At 38.6% G+C, this 21,776-nt stretch overlaps 1 protein-coding gene across 3 annotated transcripts in view; it reads left to right on the top strand.

Annotated features, from left to right (window-relative positions):
- FBN2 (fibrillin 2) overlaps window positions 1-21,776 on the top strand; it is a 226,928-nt gene that overhangs the window by 99,698 nt on the left and 105,454 nt on the right. For 2 of the 3 annotated variants that reach the window (XM_055429280.2, XM_088838381.1), the window contains exons 8-10: window positions 350-475; window positions 19,516-19,668; window positions 21,118-21,351. In XM_055429280.2, the coding sequence (XP_055285255.1) occupies window positions 350-475; window positions 19,516-19,668; window positions 21,118-21,351 (513 nt within the window). The remainder of the gene's footprint in view (window positions 1-349; window positions 476-19,515; window positions 19,669-21,117; window positions 21,352-21,776) is intronic. The other variant, XM_088838382.1, reaches the window with a different exon arrangement.

Genomic DNA, 21,776 nt, shown 5'->3' with positions numbered 1-21,776 from the left:
GTTTTTTTTTAAGTCTCTAGTAGGATAAGTCCCTAAATGATGTAGAATGGAAACTAAAACATTTACATCTTTACTTATTTCCAATTTAAATTGAGTTTGAGAAGGAAAAAGAGGATATGGAGTTTTGCTTTCATTGGCCTTGTTTTCTTGCCATGGGAGTTTACTTTCATCTCAGTTCCCATAGATAGTGTGAGAATTTCTTTAGGGCCTGAAACAAGAGTATCTTCAAGGTTATACGATCTGACCTAATCAACCATCAGTGCTCTCATACACTTTTTTTAAAGATCCCTTTTAAAAGCTATTTAATGAAGGCCTTTCTCAGTCATCTTCTCCTTCTTCCCCTGATTAGACATTGACGAGTGCAGTGTCATTCCTGGGATATGTGAAACTGGTGAATGTTCCAACACCGTGGGAAGCTATTTTTGTGTTTGTCCACGTGGATATGTAACCTCAACAGATGGCTCTCGGTGTATCGGTAAGCCTCCTGGTTTTGAGGGCACAATACACTGCTTCTTTCTAAGGACAGAACAGCCCAAGCAGGTATGGTGATGGCAACAATTATAAAACCTTTGGGAAAGTGGCTGAAAGAGTTGTTTATGGTACCGCTATCGAGGGATTGATCAGCCAGGTGCTCATGTCACAGACTTCAGTATCAGAAGCCATTTGGGTTTGCTTTATGTTGTCAGAGTCATTTTTGAAATGAAGAAAGATTTCCTCAAGACATTGCTGAGTGTTACAGACACAAAGGCACGAGAAAGATTTTTAAAAATCTGCTTTGGGAGAAAAAGTGTAGTAATTAGCAGTTCTTTCGTTGTTATGAATCATGAATGTAGTCAGTGTCTTATTTACTTAGCACATGTTTAGTCTAATGAAGATAGTTAATACAGAAAAGAAGTCAGTACCTTTAATTTTGTGTTTTAAGCATATTTTAACTAAAGCCAGATATATTTGCATGTTCTCTTTTATTTAGAAAGATAAAACAGTGCTCTCAGTCATGTGTAGGTCATCTATTTTTGAATAAGCTTTAGACTTTAAGATCACTGAAGATTCATGTAGTACAGGAATTGAATTAGGGAAATCAAACCAGCACCCAAAGACTGTAGTTGCTTGGTTCCCTAGAGAATGACTATCTGGGTGGTGACCATCCCCTATCCCATTGGGAGGTTGTGTGAGTCCCTAAGCACCAGGGACTTTGTATATACAAATGATATACACATGAACTGGATTGATAGGCTGGAGGTTACAGAGAGTTTAAGATGTAAGCTAGAGGTCATAGGCTACCAATAAAAAGGCTTGAGTTCACTTGTTGAGATGCCAAACACCATGCTGTGGCCATCCAACAGCAAAGAGATGAGCGAGAAGATCCTGCCTTCAGAATGCTATGTTGTCATCATGAATAGTAGTTGAAAAGTAGCAGTCAAAAAATAAACTGTGGTGGCAGTGTTAAAATTGACAGCTGCCAGTTATCAAACACATACCACGTGTAAATCACTGGATGTCTACACCTTACTATCACATAGTGGTAGGGCCTTGGGTAAGCTACTGACCTCTCTGTACTTCAGTTCCTTCTAGTAAATATGTAATAAAATATTCCTTATTCCTTCTACTTATTATCATTAGGGGGAGGAAGAGGTATAGGAGAAGGAGGATGTAAACCTTCTAATAGCCCTGTGTGATAGGCATAATTATTCTGATTTGTAGATGGAGAAATTGAGATTTAGAGAGGTTAAATGATGTATATGATGTTTCAGGGCTGATCCATGGAGCCAGGATTTAAATCCAGGTCTCCGTGCATCTGTGTTACCCTGGTTCTACACTGTCTCCGTAGATACTTTAAGTTAACAGAGACCCTCTGCCTAGATCTCAAGGCCTCCAGCATAAGTGGTTTCTCTCCCACCACATGGACAGTTGGTTTTGAAAAGATTTGAATGATTATTTGTTCTTTATGAATGAATCAGAGTTCTGTCTTACACTTGGTAATACATTATAGATGGTAAGTCTATAAAACTGAGCAAATTAACTGTTTTTAGGGTCAGTGTTATCAGTTGGCTCACTGCATACTTAGTCTGATTCATTTAACATAATTTAACATAATTGAAATCACAGCAGGATCCTCCAAGACCCACCTCCCAGAATATTGGAAATAAAAGCAAAAATAAACAAATGGGACCTAATTAAAATCAAAAGCTTCTGCACAGCAAAGAAAACTATAAGCAAGGTGAAAAGACAGCCTTCAGAATGGGAGAAAATAATAGCAAATTAAACAACCAATAAAGGATTAATCTCCAAAATATACAAGCAGCTCCTGCAGCTCAATTCCAGAAAAATAAATGACCCAATTAAAAAATGGGCCAAAGAACTAAACAGACATTTCTCCAAAGAAGACATAAAGATGGCTAACAAACACATGAAAAAATGCTCAACATCCCTCATAATCGGAGAAATGCAAATCAAAACCACAATGAGATACCATTTCACACCAGTCAGAATGGCTGCTATCCAAAAGTCTACATGCAATAAATGCTGGAGAGGGTGTGGAGAGAAGGGAACCCTCTTACACTGTTGGTGGGAATGCAAACTAGTACAGCCACTATGGAGAACAGTGTGGAGATTCCTCAAAAAATTGGAAATAGAACTGCCATATGATCCAGCAATTGCACTCCTGGGCATACACACCGAGGAAACCAGAATTGAAAGAGACACATGTACTCCAATGTTCATTGCAGCACTGTTTATAATAGCCAGGACATGGAAGCAACCTAGATGTCCATCTGCAGACGAATGGATAAGAAAGCTTTGGTACATATACACAATGGAGTATTACTCAGCCATTAAAAAGAATGCATTTGAATCAGTTCTAATGAGGTGAATGAAACTGGAGCCTATTATACAGAGTGAAGTAAGCCAGAAAGAAAAACACCAATACAGTATATTAACGCATATATATGGAATATAGAAAGGTGCAAGTGATAAACCTGTATATGAGACAGCAAAAGAGACACAGATGTATAGAACAGTCTTTGGGACTCTGTGGGAGAGGGTGAGGCTGGGATGATTTGGGAGAATGGCATTGAAACATGTATATTATCATATGTGAAACGAATCACCAGTTCAGGGTCGATGCATGTTACAGGATGCTCGGGGCTGGTATGTGGGGATGACCCAGAGGGAGGATAAGGGGAGGAGGGAGGTGGGAGGGGGGTTCAGGAAGGGGAACTCATGTACACCCGGGGCAGATTCATGTCATTGTATGGCAAAACCAACCAATATAATACTGTAAAATAATTAGCCTCCAATAAAAAAATAATAATAAAAAAAAGAAAAAAAAAAAGAAAATTTGTCAGAATAATAACTCAATTTGGTTAAAATAAAATTTATAATTTATAAAAAAAAATAAAAAGCACAATGAAACGTAAAAAAAAAAGAAAATTAGCAGAACAACCTACACTTGGCTTAATTTTCTTAAACTATAGGAAAAGAATGTGCATGCGCACACACATGCGCGCAGTTTCCACTTGAAACAGGCATGAACTCAACCCTATAGGGAAAATGTCAGTTTAGGAGTCATCAATGAACATCCTTGGCTGGATGCCATAGACCCTGACTTTAGGAAACCTATATTCTTGAAATGATCTGAAGAAATGTGCCTGGAGACATAAGTGAGGTTATTACTGTGAAGTTCTGAAAATGCCAAATAAGTTGCATGTGTTTTATTTGGTAGATGGTGTGGAGTAATTGAAGGCCTTTGAGAATGGATTGTACAACTAGACTAACTAGCGAGAAGGCAGAATTCGCCATAAGTGTTCGTGTTTTAAATCAGATTTCTAAATTACTTCTTTCTCCCTCATTTCTTAAGTTTCTAAGTCCTTTTTTTAGTCATAAACTTCATCATATTGAAATAATCATGATGAAGATCCCCAACAATTTACTGAGGTTGTTTTATTCAATGTCAGATACTTGGTTTACCATTAAGTCATGATAAACCCTATCTCTTGCTTCTTATATAAAGTTCTAAGCCTTTACCTGAACTTTCAAAGCCTGTTGGAGCCTGACCCAGCCTGTATTCAGGACTCATCTCTAACCACTTACCACCTCACACTTTTCTCTCATTGTGGTGCATAAGTACACTGCCCACAGTATTTCCTCTGCCTGAAGCATCTTGACTTCCCCCTAACTATGCTCATTAAAACCCAACTCATCCTTTAAATCCCCACTTAGACATCACTGTTTTTATAGCCATCCCTGCTTAACCCACATTTACTTCTTGGACAAAGTCAGTCAGCCATTCCAACATTAGTTTTTACTTTCTTTCATTTCTGGGTTTATCACAGTGTCACAAGTATTTTTGCTTTGGCCAGACTGTATGCAGCTTTCTGTCCTCAGTACCTGATACAGTCCTTTCCATTGAAGTTGGGGCTCAGTAAATCTTTTCTGAATGAAGGGGCAGACCAGAAAATGAATGAATGAGATGGGATTGAACATAAGAATTTCATTAATATTAATTAATAGCTGCTTTGCATCCTTTGACTGCTGGAGATGATGTGATGGCACTGAGTTATGGTCTCCAGTGCTCAGAATGTGAGAGAGCTTGCTTGAGCTCCAGGAGCTGTGGCACATGAATCTCATGCTAACCAGGAGTCTGCACTCATTTCAGTATCAATATCCTGACCCAGAAACAGAGGAAAGCTATTAAGGAGGGGAGAATGACATTCCAAAATTGCAAAACCAATGTTAAAATTAAGTAAGCAGCTGAAAAACTTTTTGAATTTAACTGTGTTTCATTTGGAATAAGTATATGTTTTCCACATAAGAAAAAAGTAAGCCTAGAATTTTAATAGGTAAGAGATCTTTGATTTCGATTTTTTTTAAATCTGAGTCTGTATTTTGTTAGATGGAATTTATTTATGATTGAATTATATATGTCATAAGTATTTCCATGCTGTTTATTTTGTAACCATATATATGCTAACAATAATGAGCAGGATGCTCTCAAAATTTTTCTCTTGAGCAGGAAACTGCATGTTTTCTGCAGCTTTTTTCTAAGTGTGGCACATACTGAATGCTGCCCCCAATTCCTTAGTTAGTCAAAACACCCTGAATATTTACAACCTTATAAGGCAACAGTAAGCTTCCTTTTTCTCTTATGTATAAGAAATACCTCCATATGGCAGGAGAGTTTAATGGTCACTTAAGTTATAAAATGGGATAGTTTTCTCATTTCGTTTTGTGCTAAGTATAAAAATGAAATTCTTAATTTGTTTTTATTTTATGTTTTCCATCAAGTTTTTTAAAATGTCCGGGAAACAGCCCTCTTTTTTAACAAAGTTTACTAAGAGATGTCATTTCTAAAAAAAGTAGACCCATACCTAATTTTTTTCATTTTTTTTTTGAAAATTTCATGTTATTTCTTTATTATTCAATGAAATTAAGAAATTAATTATAATGTTAAAATGTGATGGAAGAAGACAATGAAGCATTTTTCATAGCACAACTTAATTACCCTTATATCATTTTATTGACACTATTAATACTTCATTTCCACGTTGCAGTGGAGGCAAGAAGAGTGACTGGCAGTCAACAATGAGTCAGTGATGATTGACAGACTCTTTGCAACTCTTTTCAATGCCATGGAGCCTGCCAGGCTCCTCTGTCTGTGGAATTCTCCAGGCAAGAATACTGGAGTGCCAGTCCCTTCTCCAGGAGATTTTCCCGATCCAGTGATCTAACCCACATCTCATGTGTCTCCTGCATTGCAAGCAGATTCTTTACCAGGGAAGCCCAACTGACCGGCAGCAGTGAACAGATTCTGTATCCAAGTTAATGTGTCGGCTATCGCTGTGCACACAGAACTAGCAGGGACCCTACATGGGTAACTCAGAAGTGCCAGTCAGCAACAAGCAAAGTTCAGAAAATGGAGAGTTAGCATTTAAAAGTCCTTAAGGTAATGTGATATTGCCACAGTATCCTAGTGCGTTTCCTTGAGCTTTACAGAAGTTTCAGTGCACAATATTGCCATGAAGTATTCTCAAGAAAACATAATGTGAAAAATAAAAACATAAGAGAAAGTTGGAGGCAGTGGGTAATTAATTGCTAAATAATTCCTTAGCCAATAAATGCTGTAAATCCAAAGGAAAGGCCTGATTGTCATAGTTAAAATTCTCTTGAAAGTGAGCACTGATAAGATACAGACCTTGAAAGATGGGTGGAAGCAGAGGAATTGGACTGTGCTGAGCATAGAGAAAGGCCTGAGCAGCACTGCAGATGCTGAACGTGAGTAGACGCGGGAGGCAGTGGGAAGAGTCGCCTGGGGAGGAGAGCTAAGTAAGAAAGTCTTTGAAGATGGGTTAAGATGAAGATTCTATTGCTGAGGCTCTTAACTGCCTTTCTAAGAAGTTTGAGGTTGATCCTGAGGACAGTGAGAGCCCGTGAAGAATTGTGAGCATCACAGAGACAAAAATCAATGGGGGAAATCTCTTTAAGAGAAATGAGGAAGATCTTTGGAGAGTAATATATAGTGGTGATCAGGATATGCTGTCCCTGTGCAGCACTCTGTGTGATGATGGATGTTGACATGCATGCATTTGCAAACGCTTCAAGGATAACCCCAAACTCCTAAATATGTTTAACTAACATCACAGTAATCCAAGTCTATGCCCGACCAATAATGCTGAAGAAGCTGAAGTTGAACAGTTCATTGAAGACCTACAAGACCTTCTAGAGCTAACACCCAAAAAGATGTCCTTTTCGTTATAGGGGACTGGAATGCAAAAGAAGGAAGTCAAGAATTAATTACCTGGAGTAATGAGCAAATTTGACCTTGGAATACAAAAGGGCAAATGCTAATAGAGTTTTGCCAAGAGAACGCACTGGTCATAGCAAACACTCTCTTCCAACAACACAAGAGAAGACTCTACACATGGACATGAACTGATGGTCAATACTGAAATCAGACTGATTATATTCTTTGCAGCCAAAGATGGAGAAGCTCTATACAGTCAGCAAAAACAAGACCGGGTTCTGACTATGGCTCAGATCATGAACTCCATATTGTCAAATTCAGACTTAAATTGAATAAAGTAGGGAAAACCTCTAGACCATTCAGTTCAGTTCAGTTCAGTTCAGTCGCTCAGTCGTGACCGAATCTTTGCGACCCCATGAATCACAGCACGCCAGGCCTCCCTGTCCATCACCAACTCCCAGAGTTCACTCAGAATCGTGTCCATCAAGTCGGTGATGCCATCCAGCCCATTCAGGTATGACCTAAATCAAATCCCTTATGATTATACAGTGTAAGTAACAAATAGATTCAAGGGATTAGATCTGATAGACAGAGTGCCTGAAGAACTATGGACACAGGTTCGTGGCATTGTACAGGAGGCAATGATCAAGACCATCCCCAAGAAAAAGAAATGCAAAAAAGCAAAATGGTCTGAGGAGGCCTTACAAACAGCTCTGAAAAGAAGAGAAGTGAAAGACAAAGGAGAAAAGGAAAGATATACCCATTTGAATGCAGAGTTCCAAATAGCAAGGAGAAATAAGAAAGCCTTCCTCAGTGATCAATACAAAGAAATAGAGGGAAACAATAGAATGGGAAAGACTAAAGATCTCTTCAAGAAAATTAGAGATACCAAGGGAACTTTTCATGCAAAGATGGGCTTGATAAAGGACAGAAATGGTATGGACCTAACAGAAGCAGAAGATATTAAGAAGAGGTGACAAGAATACACAGAACTGTACAAAACAGATATTCACGACGCAGATAATCATGATGGTGTGATCACTCACCTAGAGCCAGACATTCTGGAATGTGAAGTCAAGTGGGCCTTAGGAAACATCACTACAAACAAAGCTAGTGGAGGTGATGGAATTCCAGTTGACCTATTTCAAATCCTGAAAGATGATGCTGTGAAAGTGCTGCACTCAGTATGCCAACAAATTTGGAAAACTCAGCAATGGCCACAGGACTGGAAAAGGTCAGTTTTCATTCCAATCCCAAAGAAAGCCAGTGCCAAAGAGCGCTCAAACTACTGCACAACTGCACTTATCTCACACACTAGTAGAGTAATGCTCAAAATTATCCAAGCCAGACTTCAGTAGTACATGAACTATGAACTTCCAGATGTTAAGCTGGATGTAGAAAAAGCAGAGGAACCAGAGATCAAATTGCTAACATCCGCTGGGTCATCAAAAAAGCAAAAGAGTTCCAGAAAAACATCTACTTCTGCTTTATTGACTATGCCAAAGCCTTTGACTGTGTGTATCAACACAAACTGTGGAAAATTCTTCAAAAGATGGAAATACCAGACCACCTGACCTACCTCCTGAGAAATCTGTATGCAGGCCAAGAAGCAATAGTTAGAACTGGACATGGAACAACAGACTGATTCCAAATCAGGAGAGGAGTACGTCAAGGCTGTATATTGTCACCCTGCTTATTTAACTTCTTTGCAGAGTACATCATGAGAAATGCTGGACTGGATGAAGCACAAGCTGGAATCAAGATTGCCAGGAGAAATACCGATAATCTCAGATATGCAGATGACACCTCCATTATGGCACAAAGCGAAGAAGAACTAAAGAGTCTCTTGATGAAAGTGAAAGAAGAGAGTGAAAAAGTTTGCTTAAAACTCAACATTCAGAAAACTAAGATCATGGCATCTGGGTCACATTACTTCATGGCAAATAGATGGGAAAACAGTGGAACCCGGGAAAACTTTATGTTTTTTGGCTCCAAAATTACTGCAGATGGTGACTGCAGTCATGAAATTAAATGATGCTTTGCTCTTTGGAAGAAGAGTTATGACCAACCTAGACAGCTTATTAAAAAGCAGAGACATTACTTTGCCAACACAGGTCCATCTAGACAAAGCTATGATTTTTCCAGTAGTCATGTGTGGATGTGAGTGTTGGACTTTGTAAAGAAAGCTAAGTGCCACAGAATAAATGCTTTTGAACTGTTGTGTTGGAGAAGACTCTTGAGAGTCCCTTGAACATCAAGGAGATCCAACAAGTCCATCCTAAAGGAAATCAGTCCGGAATATTCATTGGAAGGACTGATGTTGAAGGTGAAACTCCAATGCTTTGGCTACTTAATGTGAAGAACTGACTCTTTTTGAAAATACCCTGATGCTGGGAAAGATCAAAGGTGGGAGCAGAAGAGGTCGACAGAGGATGAGATGGTTGGATGGCATCACTGACTTAATGGACATTAGTTTGAGTAAACTCTGGGAGTTGGTGATGGACAGGGAGGCCTGGTGTGCTGCAGTCCATGGGGTCGCAGAGAGTCTCACAGGACTGAGTGACTGAACTGAGCTGAAAGGGGGTACAGGAGACAGTATGAAACCATACCGTATATGGCATTTTAGTTTTAATCAGAAAAATCATATAAAAGTGACTGCTGAGTCAGGGGGCATAGTTTTAATTAAGAAAGAATGTCCTTGAAAGAGAAAGTTAGGTAATGAGGAAGAAAAATTCCACTGCTTTAAATGAAGAAGTAAACCAAGGAGCCACAGTGGTTCTGTCTCGTTCATCCTTCCTAGTTCTAGTTAGTCATGTATGATGGAAACACGAAAACAACGTGCAGATATTTTAGAAATAGCCAGAATCTGCAGAATTAGTCAAGTGGAACTCAGGTTGATGCCAGACCCTCAGAGAAACAAGTGCAGGCCTGCAGAATCAGGGGATGAAGCGTGAGGCCATGAATTTTATCTATTGAACACATACTATCACTAGTCTTCTGACTTGAGCTCACCTCATCATGGCTTTCTGGTTGACCCCTTCATTTTTAATGAGCAAAGCTCATTCAACAGGAGATGTATTTTTTCAAGGTACAACCTCCCCCATCTTTTACCAAGTTTTCATCACATTGTATAATTAACTGTTCTTTTAAATCAAGTTTAGACTAAATGTCAAGCCATGAAACAAACTCTGATAAGAGTACCATTATTTTGTTTCAAGATAGATTTATATTTTAATCAGAGAAGATGGATTGCTTCCTCTTTCTCAGTGTGGCTTTAAATAAGGCTGATGTAAACCTTCTAATGGAGTAGCCATCATGGTCAACAAAAGAGTCCAAAATGCAGTACTTGGATGCAATCTTAAAAATGACAGGATGATTTCTGTTCGTTTCCAAGGCAAACCATTCAATATTACAGTAATCCAGGCCTATGCCCCAACGAGTAATGCTGAAGAAGCCGAAGTTAATCGGTTCTATGAATACCTATAAGACCTCTTAGAACTAACACCCAAAAAAGATGTCCTTTTCATTATAGGGGACTGGAATGCAAAAGTAGGAAGTCAAGAAACACCTGGAGTAACTGGCAAATTTGGCCTTGGAGCACGGAATGAAGCAGGGCAAAGGCTAATAGAGTTTTGTCAAGAGAATGCACTGGTCATAGCAAACAACCTCTTCCAACAGCACAAGAGAAGACTCTACACATGGACATCACCAGATGGTCAATACCGAAATCAGATTGATTATATTCTTTGCAACCAAAGATGGAGAAGCTGTATACAGTTAGCGAAAACAAGACCAGGAGCTGACTGTGGCTCAGATCATGAACTCCTTATTGTGAAGTTCAGACTTAAATTGAAGAAAGTAGGGAAAACCACTAGACCATTCAGATATGACCTCAATCAAATCCCTTATGATTATACAGTGGAAGTGAGAAATAGATTTAAGGGACTAGATCTGATTGATAGAGTGCCTGATGAACTCTGGACGGAGGTTCGTGACATTGTACAGGAGACAGGGACCAAGACCATCCCCATGGAAAAGAAATGCAAAAGAGCGAAATGGCTGTCTGAGGAGGCCTTACAAATAGCTGTGAAAAGAAGAGAGGCGAAAAGCAAAGGAGAAAAGGAAAGATATAAGCATCTGAATGCAGAGTTCCAAAAAATAGCAAGGAGAGATAAGAAAGACTTCCTCAGTGATCAATGCAAAGAAATAGAGGAAAACAACAGAATAGGAAAAACAAGAGACCTCTTCAAGAAAATTAGAGATTCCAAGGGAACATTTCATGCAAAGATGGGCTCGATAAAGGACAGAAATGGTATGGACCTAACAGAAGCAGAAGATATTAAGAAGAGGTAGCAGGAATACACAGAAGAACTGTACAAAAAAGATCTTCACGACCAAGATAGTCACGATAACGTGATCACTGACCTAGAGCCAGACATCTTGGAATGTGAAGTCAAGTGGGCCTTAGAAAGCATCACTACGAACAAAGCTAGTGGAGGTGATGGAATTCCAGTTGAGCTATTTCAAGTCTTGAAAGATGATGCTGTGAAAGTGCTGCACTCAATATGCCAGCAGATTTGGAAAACTCAGCAGTGGCCACAGGACTGGAAGAGGTCAGTCTTCATTCCAATCCCAAAGAAAGGCAATGCCAAAGAATGCTCAAACTACCGCACAATTGCACTCATCTCACACGCTAGTAAAGTCATGCTCAAAATTCTCCAAGTCAGGCTTCAGCAGTATGTAAACCGTGAACTCCCAGATGTTCAAGCAGGTTTTAGAAAAGGCAGAGGCACCAGAGATCAAATTGCCAACATCCGCTGGATCATGGAGAAAGCAAGAGAGTTTCAGAAAAACATCTATTTCTGCTTTATTGACTATGCCAAAGCCTTTGACTGTGTCGATCACAATAAACTGTGGAACATTCTGAAAGAGATGGGAATCCCAGACCACCTGACCTGCCTCTTGAGAAACCTGTATGCAGGTCAGGAAGCAACTGTTAGAACTGGACATGGAACAACAGACTGGTTCCAAATAGGAAAAGGTGTACGTCAAGGTTGTATATTGTCACCTTGCTTATTTAACTTATATGCAGAGTACATCATGAGCAACGCTGGGCTGGAAGAAGCACAAGCTGGAATCAAGATTGCCGGGAGAAATATCAATAACCTCAGATATGCAGATGACACTACCCTTATGGCAGAAAGTGAAGAGGAACTCAAAAGCCTCTTGATGAAAGTGAAAGAGGAGAGTGAAAAGGTTGGCTTGAAGCTCAACATTCAGAAAACAAAGATCATGGCATCTGGTCCCATCACTTCATGGGAAATAGATGGAAAAACAGTGGAAACAGTGTCAGACTTTGTTTTTTTGGGCTCCAAAATCACTGCAGATGCTGATTTCAGCCAGGAAATTAAAAGACGCTTACTCCTTGGAAGGAAAGTTATGACCAACCTTGATAGTATATTAAAAAGCAGAGACATTACTTTGCCAACCAAGGTCCGTCTAGTCAAGGCAATGGTTTTTCCCGTGGTCATGTATGGATGTGAGAGTTGGACTGTGAAGAAGGCTGACCGCCGAAGAATCGATGCTTTTGAACTGTGGTGTTGGAGAAGACTCTTGAGAGTCCCTTATACTGCAAGGAGATCCAACCAGTCCATTCTAGAGGAGATCAATCCTGGATGTTCATTGGAAGGACTGATGCTAAAGCTGAAACTGCAATACTTTGGCCACCTCATGCGACGAGTTGACTCACTGGAAAAGACTCTGATGCTGGGAAAGGTTGGGGGCGGGAGGAGAAGGGGACGACGGAGAATGAGATGGCTGGATGGCATCACCGACTCTGTGGACATGAGTTTGAGTGAACTCCAGGAGTTGGTGATGGACAGGGAGGCCTGGCGTGCTGTGATTCATGGGGTCGCGGAGAGTCGGACACGACTGAGCGACTGAACTGAACTGAACTGAAACCTTCTGGGAGTATAGCGAGGGTGATAGGAGATTATTAGAGGAATAGACATGTTTTCATTGCTTAGGACATATCAGTTCTGCAGTTAAACACATACCAAGCACTAGAAGAGTTTGTTCTAATGGGGTTATAAACAGGCGTCATCTTTCTTTGCCCCTAATAATTCCATATTTCAAGGGATGGCATGTCTTGACAACTCTTAGTTGTATGGGATGTTCCTTTTTATTCTTCCATATGGCACATTTTCAACACAGTACTTTCTAAGGACCATGCAGTTCAGAGATACAAAGGAAATAACCCAGCTCTCGGGCACTGTTTTCCTTTTGTAATGTATTTTTGGAGAGATCTTAACTATGAGATATCACACCCCACTGTGTCTGTATCTCATTTTCATGTTTTTCATGCAAAGGATTGAAAGTAGATTGGTTACCTCTCCGATATTGCTGTTGTTCAGTTGTTAAGTCATGTCTGATTTTGTGACACCATGAACTGCAGCATGCAGGGCTTCCCTGTCCTTCACCATCTCCCGCATTTGCTCAAACTCTTGTCCATTGAGTCAGCGATGCCATCCAATCATCTCATCCTCTGTCGCTCCTTCTCCTCTTGCCCTCAATCTTCCCCAGCATCAGGGTCTTTTCCAGCGAGTCAGTTCTTTGCATCACGTGGCCAAAGTGTTGAGCTTCAAATTCAGCATCATCCTTCCAATGACTGTTAGGGTGGATTTCCTTTAGGATTGACTTGTTTGATTGCCTTGAAGAGACTAATTGTATAATTTCTGAAAATTAGTTATGATTTACTTTCAGTCCTCTCTTTCTGTCCCTCAGTCCTTTCAACAGTGACATGGTTTCCGCCAGCATATCTCACAGGACTGATGAAAGGTTTTCAAACTATAGGAGTTAATTCTACTTAATTACAGTTAATTAATTATAGTTAATTAACTATAGTAGTTAATTATGTTTCCTGAATTTGAAGACCTCCTCTTTAACATCAAAAATGTTTTCAGATCCATACATGATGATAACCCAATATCTTTGAGAAAAATACATAATGAAACAAACTACTGGATATTTAGTAATAATTTTAAATTAATTTGTACTTTAAAGGAAATGGCAACCCACTCCAGTGTTCTTGCCTAGAGAATCCCAGGGACGGTGGAGCCTGGTGGGCTTCTGTCTGTGGGGTCGCACAGAGTCGGACACGACTGAAGCGACTTGGCAGCAGCAGCAGTCAAAATGGGATATCCATTAGTGGGAATTGTAGTAGTGCCTGTATATTACGAGGCATTTTTATTTGCATTGCAGTGTTCAGTGTAAGTACACATTTGTGGAGCTCTCACAACATCATTGAAGACTTCCAAATTCTGAGACTAGTACAGATTCCTGTTCAGCTCCTGTTCTTTTTTATTTTTTAACGTATTATCTTATTTCCAGTGTGTTGGTGTATTTGACACATGAGTGGTTTAAAAGTGTCAGGGGTTCCCCTGATTTGAAAATCTTCTATGTGGGCTTGAGTTTTGTGTTTTCTCATTGATAGCTATAGCCGTTAGATCAAACTTGATAACTGTTCAAATTTTCTCTAGAACTACTAGATTTTCTCTACTGTGTCTATCAGTTACTGACAGAGTTGTATAAATGTTCCACCTTGGTGGTAGATTTCTCAATTTCTCCATGTAGCCTTTTAAGTTTTTGCTTTAATGTTTTGATGCTATGTTATAAGGTAATGACTATCTAAAAGTGTTATATTTTCATAGTGAATTGAACCTTTTTTGATATGTATTGACTCTCTAAAGTTTTCTTTCTTTTCCTCTTGATATGTTTCTAAATATTTTCTTTTGATATGTTTTATCTAATGTCTTTTTGGATTGCATTTTGTGAATTGGAGAGGAAGATTTAAATATATGCTGTTTGGATATTTTTTCTCTCAATCTTTCTGCTTCCTTTTGTTTTAAATGTGTTTCTTTAAACAACCTAACTCTAAATTTTGGGGGACATGGCCTCAAAATCTTTATCTTTTAAAATGATATTTGAATTCATTTGTGTTTATCACAGTAACTGATGCATTTGTTTTATTTCTGTTATAATCATTTTTTGCTTCTCATTTATTGTGCTTTTCCTGTACTTTCTCTTTTTGTTATTTTCTGTTTCTCACTTTCTTTTTTGGATTTATTTTGGCTTTCATCCTTTCATTCCCTCTTTCCATTCATCCACAGACCATTCTTTTTCATCTGTTGTTTAGAAATACATACTTTATTTCTGTGGTTTTAGTGATTATCCTGGCTGTTTGAGGATACAAATATAATAACTTAAAGCCTAAAATTGTCTGTATTTTTACCCACATATAAACAGTAAAAGAATATTTAAAATGGTTACGCTTTGATCTCCCCCTTCCAAGGTAAAAAAGTCCAACCAATTTCCACTCCCCATTTGCAACAAATTAATCATCATTATTATTATTGTTTGATATTTTATTCCTTGTCCATGTATCTTAACAGTGTTTTCCCTCTTTATTTATTCATATATTTCAAACCTACCACTGGAATTGTTTTCCCTTTTACCTAAAACACCTCTTCTAAAATTTACTTTGGCAAGAACCTTTTTGTAGAAAATTCAGTGTATGTTTTCCTGAAAATGGCCTTAATTTATTTCCCTCTAGAAGATGGTTTCTTGGGGTACAAAATTTTAGGTTGACAGTTATTTTATCACAGCATACAGAAGATAATATTCTGTTGTGTTCTAGCATCCACTGGTGCTATTGATTGATTGATTGATTTAAATATAGTTTTTATTTAAATATAGTTCCTTAGCAGGTAATCCATCTTTTTTTTCTAGCTATTTTTAAGATCTTCACCTTTTCTTTGTTGTTCTGCAGTTTCAGAGTGATATGGTGCGAACTCTGGATTTCTTTTTAGTTTTCCCGCTTTGGACTTATTGGACTACCTAGATCTGAACTTATTTTTCAACATCATTAGAAAGTTGTAAACTAATATCTGTTCACTATGGCTTCTCCCTCTGCTGTCTGCTTTTGACACTTTCTAATACTTTTATTAGTCTTATTAGATGTAAATTACCTTTTCACACTCACCCCCATAGACACTTAGACTATATTAAGCAGTGTACTGCACATAATACAGTTAATGGACATGGTTGTTTTATTCATAGACGTTTCATTGAATGTTTTTAAGTCTGTTCTTTCATTGTTTGTGGACTTGTTTTCTCTGTTCACATTTTTAGTTTTTTAATTGCTTAAATGGATTAAAGGTTATTTAGTTATTAATATATAATGAATTATCATTAATTAAAAACAATTAATGATGTTTCAAAATTGATCTGACCATTCCAGTATCTGAAACCTGCTATTTATTCAGCTAACTTTTGTTCATTGAGCCTTGCTTCCCTGTGTGTTATTTATTTACCTACTTGTTTAGTTACTTTACTGTTCAGTTCAGTTCAGTTGCTCAGTCGTGTCCGACTCTTTGCGACCCCACGAATCACAGCACGCCAGGCCTCCCTGTCCATCACCAACTCCCGGAGTTCACTTGTTGGCAAAGTAATGTCTCTGCTTTTTAATATACTATCTAGGTTGGTCATAACTTTCCTTCCAAGGAGTAAGCGTCTTTTAATTTCATGGCTGCAATCAGCATCCGCAGTGATTTTGGAGCCCAAAAAAATAAAGTCTGACACTGTTTCCACTGTTTTCCCATCTATTTCCCATGAAGTGATGGGACCAGATCCCATGATCTTTGTTTTCTGAATGTTGAGCTTCAAGTCAACCTTTTCACTCTCCTCTTTCACTTTCATCAAGAGGCTTTTGAGTTTCTCTTCACTTTCTGCCATAAGGGTAGTGTCATCTGCATATCTGAGGTTATTGATATTTCTCCGAGCAATCTTGATTCCAGCTTGTGCTTCTTCCAGCCCAGCGTTCCTCATGATGTACTCTGCATATAAGTCAGCTACTCCTTTTTTCCTGGAACTTTATATGTGGAAATTCTTTGAGACCTATGTCAGTATTAAGTCCTCAGTTGTGTTGGTTTCTGTGAGGTACTTTGAATATCCTTACCTGGAGATCTCTTTATGGAATATTCCTCCTTTGAAATTTTCAGAACACAAACCTAATGTTTTGACAACAAAGCCATCTATGTGAGAAAGAGCTTGTGGTTTCACATTCTTAGGAAGAGTCTTTTTTTTCCCTCCATCCAGCACCAAGGTAGAAACAGGAAAGGCTCTTAGCTGCTTTCTCTGCATTAGAGAAAGCATATAATAAGCATGTAGCTGCTTGGGACCCCTACTTTGTGAGGGAGCGTCCTGTTCCATTTTGTACTAGAGAGGTGAATCTGGGCTTTTATCTCGTAGGTTCTGGCCCCTGTAAAACTATCAGGAGTTGAAAACCAGAGTCTCTAGTTGAAACCTAGGTGCACACTTAACCTCCAAAGATTCTTGTTTTCACTTCATTTTGAGACTCAGTTTTTCCCCTTTTTCATGTCAGTGAGATGAGTTTTTAAAGTAGTTTTTCATATTTTATCAAGAATGTTTCCTTTGGGAGGGATACTCAGGGTATCTAATACATGGTTCTGCTGGAAACAGAACATATATTGTTTTGTTTAATCCTTTCATTAACCCTATTTCATGAATAAGAAGTAGGTAGATATGGTTACAGAATAAAACAATTAACAATATTTTGATGTAAACCTAGGTATCCTGACTCAAGGCCATGACTCTTTTCTTTTTCTTCCCAAATCTTATGGTTCAACCTCCTCCTCAGAGATCCTTGAAGAGACAAATACGTTCAGCATACTGTGTAGCACTGAATGTATTTTGTAACAGTGGTTACTGTGAAGAGTTTAGAAGTTCCATATCTCAATTTTCGGCCTATTCGTAAGGAGTAAATCAAGTAAATTTAAGAATATAATACTTTAAGTTTCTGAAATGAATATTCTAAAAACGATTTTCCTGGATCATTCCTGGGATTCGAAATCTACCTGTAAAATTATTCCCAATGACAGCCTGTCCACACCCAACTGATGACCCAGCAATCCAACTACTGGGCATACACACCAAGGAAACCAGAATTGAAAGAGACACGTGTACCCCAGTGTTCATCACAGCACTGTTTATAATAGCCAGGACATGGAAGAAACCTAGATGTCCATCAGCAGACGAATGGATAAGAAAGTAGTGGTACATATACACAATGGAATATTACTCCGCCATTAAAAAGAATGCATTTGAGTCAGTTCTAATGAGGTGGATGAAACTGGAGCCTATTATACAGAGCGAAGTAAGCCAGAAAGAAAAACACCAATACAGTATACTAACGCATATATATGGAATTTAGAAAGATGCAAATGATAACCCTGTATATGAGACAGCAAAAGAGACACAGATGTATAGAACAGTCTTTGGGACTCTGAGGGAGAAGGCAAGGGTGGGATGATTTGAGAGAATAGCATTGAAACGTGTATATTACCATATGTGAAGTGGATCGCCAGTCCTGGTTCGATGCATGAGACAGGGTGCTCAGGGCTGGTGCACTGGGATGACTCTGAGGGATGGGATGGGGAGGGAGGTGGGAGCAGGGTTCAGGATGGGGAACACATGTACACCCATGGCTGATTCATGTCAATGTATGGCAAAAACCACTACAATATTGTAACATAGTTAGCTTCCAATTAAAATAAATAAATTTTTTTAAAGTGACATTTATAAAGTGTCTGCAGTGCCTTTAAGTAAGCCTGCATGAGTTGAATTATGTACTTTCTCTTGTTCATACTGGGTTTCTTTTGAGGACTGATAGGCATTCTGATTCTTACATGGAATAATACCTAACTAAAGCCAATTCTTTTATTTAACAATAGCATGGAAGCAACATGAGGTAAACGCTGGATCATTCAAGGAAATAATGTATTTATTTTTAAACTCAGTATCCAATGTAAAAAATTAGGCCTTCCCTATTAATAGCATTATTTATAGTTAATAGTTTCATCTGCATCAGTGACATGTAGCTCCTGATGGTTGTGGTATGTGTTTCTTCTTGGGGTCACGGACAGAACTTCTTGGAAGCATCTTGTTAAAAGTTAAAGAATATGTAGTGAAACTGGACTTACTCTTTTTGGCGCTCCAAATAAAATCAGAAAGTGCTTCCCTCGTGGTTTTTGGGGCTGTACATGCTCTTGCCCTCTGTACGCCTCTGAGCTCAGAATCTTCTACCTCCCTTCTGCCTTCTCTTCTCCAGTCACATTGACTCCTTGTTTTTCACGCACATGAAGCACATCTTCTTTCTCTTTGAACTTATCTTCTTTCAGGTTACTTGTGTGGCTCATGCTCGCCCCTTATTAAAGTCTGCTCAGATGTCACTGCCTCCGAGGAGCTGTTCTGATCAGTCTTTCTAAAACAGTACCTGCGACAGTTTTGTATTGCTGTGTAATGAATAACCATAAAATTTCTGTAGTGAACTACAGTATACATCTGCAGGTCTTCTGGGTGACTGATTGACTAGTCTAGGCCGAGGTGGGTTTGTCGCTTTCCCTCATTTGAGCTCTGCATCTGTCTGGGTGTGGCTTCTGACTGCATGTGGGCTCATAGCCGCTTCATGCTTCTCTTTTTTGTACACCTGGGGTATGGCATGGCACAGGTGCTCAGTGAGTATTTACTTGTAAATAGACAAAAGCATGAATAAATGTGATAGAAATGGAAAGAATGCGATGTCATAGAAATTAAGTAAAATAATCCCCTTAACTTAGCATCTCCTAATGTGTACAATAAAGGATGTGAGGACTCAGGGTAATTCTGTCGTGTCTTCTGTTTTCTTTTCCCGTGTTTAGATCAGAGAACAGGCACATGTTTCTCGGGCCTGGTGAACGGTCGCTGTGCACAAGAGCTTCCGGGCAGGATGACCAGGATGCAGTGCTGCTGTGAGCCCGGCCGCTGCTGGGGCATTGGAACCATTCCTGAAGCCTGTCCAGTCAGAGGCTCTGGTGAGCTGTTGGCTGCTCATATGCTCAGGACACGCAGTGTCAGGAAACTTAGTAGCAATAGTGTGCTTTGGTGTTTTCCTTAAAGACAGATCATCTTTGCATTCCTTTTAGTGTCTTCAATATGACTTGGGTGATTTTTGTGGGGGTTAGGCTGAGATTGTTTATTGGGATCAGTCTTCATTCTATTCTTTTTGTTAGTATTAGAAAAAAACCCTAACCACCGATCATGTATTAACTTTAAGCAAGAATTTTAATAATTATTTTGAATGTTGGTATTTAAGTTCAGTTTTAAAACCTAATCTTCCATTTGAAGCTGGAGTAACAAAGTTTGGTCTTCACTTATTTTATTTTAGGAATACCCTCAGTTTATTCTGCTCCAGTCCTTAAGAGCTATTTCCTTCCTTTTCTAATGACCTTGAAAATTCAGAATATACTGAATTTTGTGTTCAGAATTCACTGTCATTCACTTTGCTATATTAACTGCTGTGAAGGCGAGGCTATACCAGAAAATTACTCTAAGATGAACAACAAGTAGTTCCTCTTGTTAATACAACATGAATAGTAAAGTGTAGTGTTCATCACATAAAAGTATATTGATAATATGTTGTTATATTGCCTCCATGTTATAAGTATGAAAAAAAATTCAGCTTTCTGAAATATGCTTATAAAGATACACATCTGTGTGTTCTGTTATGGAGGAAAAAAATAAGGGCCTTTCTAAATTTCTAATCCTTGTAATTCCAAAATTGAGTAGTAAAATTTTTTAAAAACCAGAGATAATTCATAGTGTATCATTTTGAAAACTCATCATCCTAGTCATATTAATACTCAATTACTTGAGTTAAACAGTTTTCATTTCTTCTTATATAGTGCCCTAATTCTGAGAACAGTTAAGAAAATAAGGCAGTTATACGTTTTTCCCTCAACTTTGATACTTGGACAAACAATGAGCAGATTTAAGAGCTTACTAAATGCTGTATTCTGTTAAGAGTCCATGTTAGAAAAAAAATTATTCTAAATTATATTAATCCCTTAAAGAAAAGAGGGAAGATGTGTAGGTATGATACTGATAAAGATTTAAGTAAAACCAAATATAGAATGAATTACTTAAAGGTTGACTATCCATCCATTCAAGTGAATTTCTTGCAAATGCAAGTTATATCTGGAATTTTATGAGTTGGACTTAAAGACATAAAATCAAAGTATATGTATAGACAGTTCTTTGGGTATGCAACTCAGTTAAAATATGGCTTTTGGATTTCCTTTTTTTCCTGAAGAACCCATATTTTTCCTGCTACTGCTAGCATTGCAAACATTTATCACTCTAATAAGTGACTTATTCATATCATGAAGCATAGATAACCTAAAATGATTATTGCAACACACAAATTACCTTTATTATGCAGAAACATATCCGTTTGTGTTTAACTGAACTTTCTTCTCTTTTAGAGGAATATCGCAGACTTTGCTTGGATGGACTTCCAATTGGAGGGATTCCAGGGAGTGCTGGTTCTAGACCTGGAGGCGCTGGGGGGAATGGCTTTGCCCCAGGTGGCAATGGCAATGGCTATGGCCCCGGAGGAGCAGGCTTCATCCCCATTCCTGGAGGCAATGGCTTTTCTCCTGGCGTCGGGGGAGCTGGTGTAGGGGCCGGGGGGCAGGGGCCCATCATCACAGGACTAAGTGAGTGTTCACTTTGTGTGTAGACCCTTTAGTTTTCCCTCTTAAAAGATATTATAATATCTAATCCTTTTCCCCAAAAGGTGTGTGTGTGTATGTGCAGAAACCTACTTCGAGGTCTGAAGCATAATATAGTAAAACAGTCTTAGTAAAGTGTTATTTTTATGTTCCATAAAATTTCTAAGTTGGAGAAAAGACTGAGTGACCCAGGTTCTCTTTGAAAATAGAGGTGAGAGTGGGGTAATATTCCAAGACCAGATGATGCCATTAAAGAGCATTCTTTTTGGTTCCAGTGTATTTCATTTGGCTGCTTGTAGCTGTCTCAATCATACACTCCTTGAATTATTTTCCAGAACCATTTCTCAGCTGAGATAAATTGAATATGTCTTGCTTGTGCCTAAACAAATATTGTAATGAAATATCTTTTC

The sequence above is a fragment of the Moschus berezovskii genome, chromosome 8, assembly GCF_049115385.1.
Source record: "Moschus berezovskii isolate FMDL1 chromosome 8, NW_MosBer_1.0, whole genome shotgun sequence".
Lineage (NCBI taxonomy): Eukaryota > Metazoa > Chordata > Mammalia > Artiodactyla > Moschidae > Moschus > Moschus berezovskii.
This window is presented reverse-complemented; position numbering and strand designations above follow the sequence as displayed.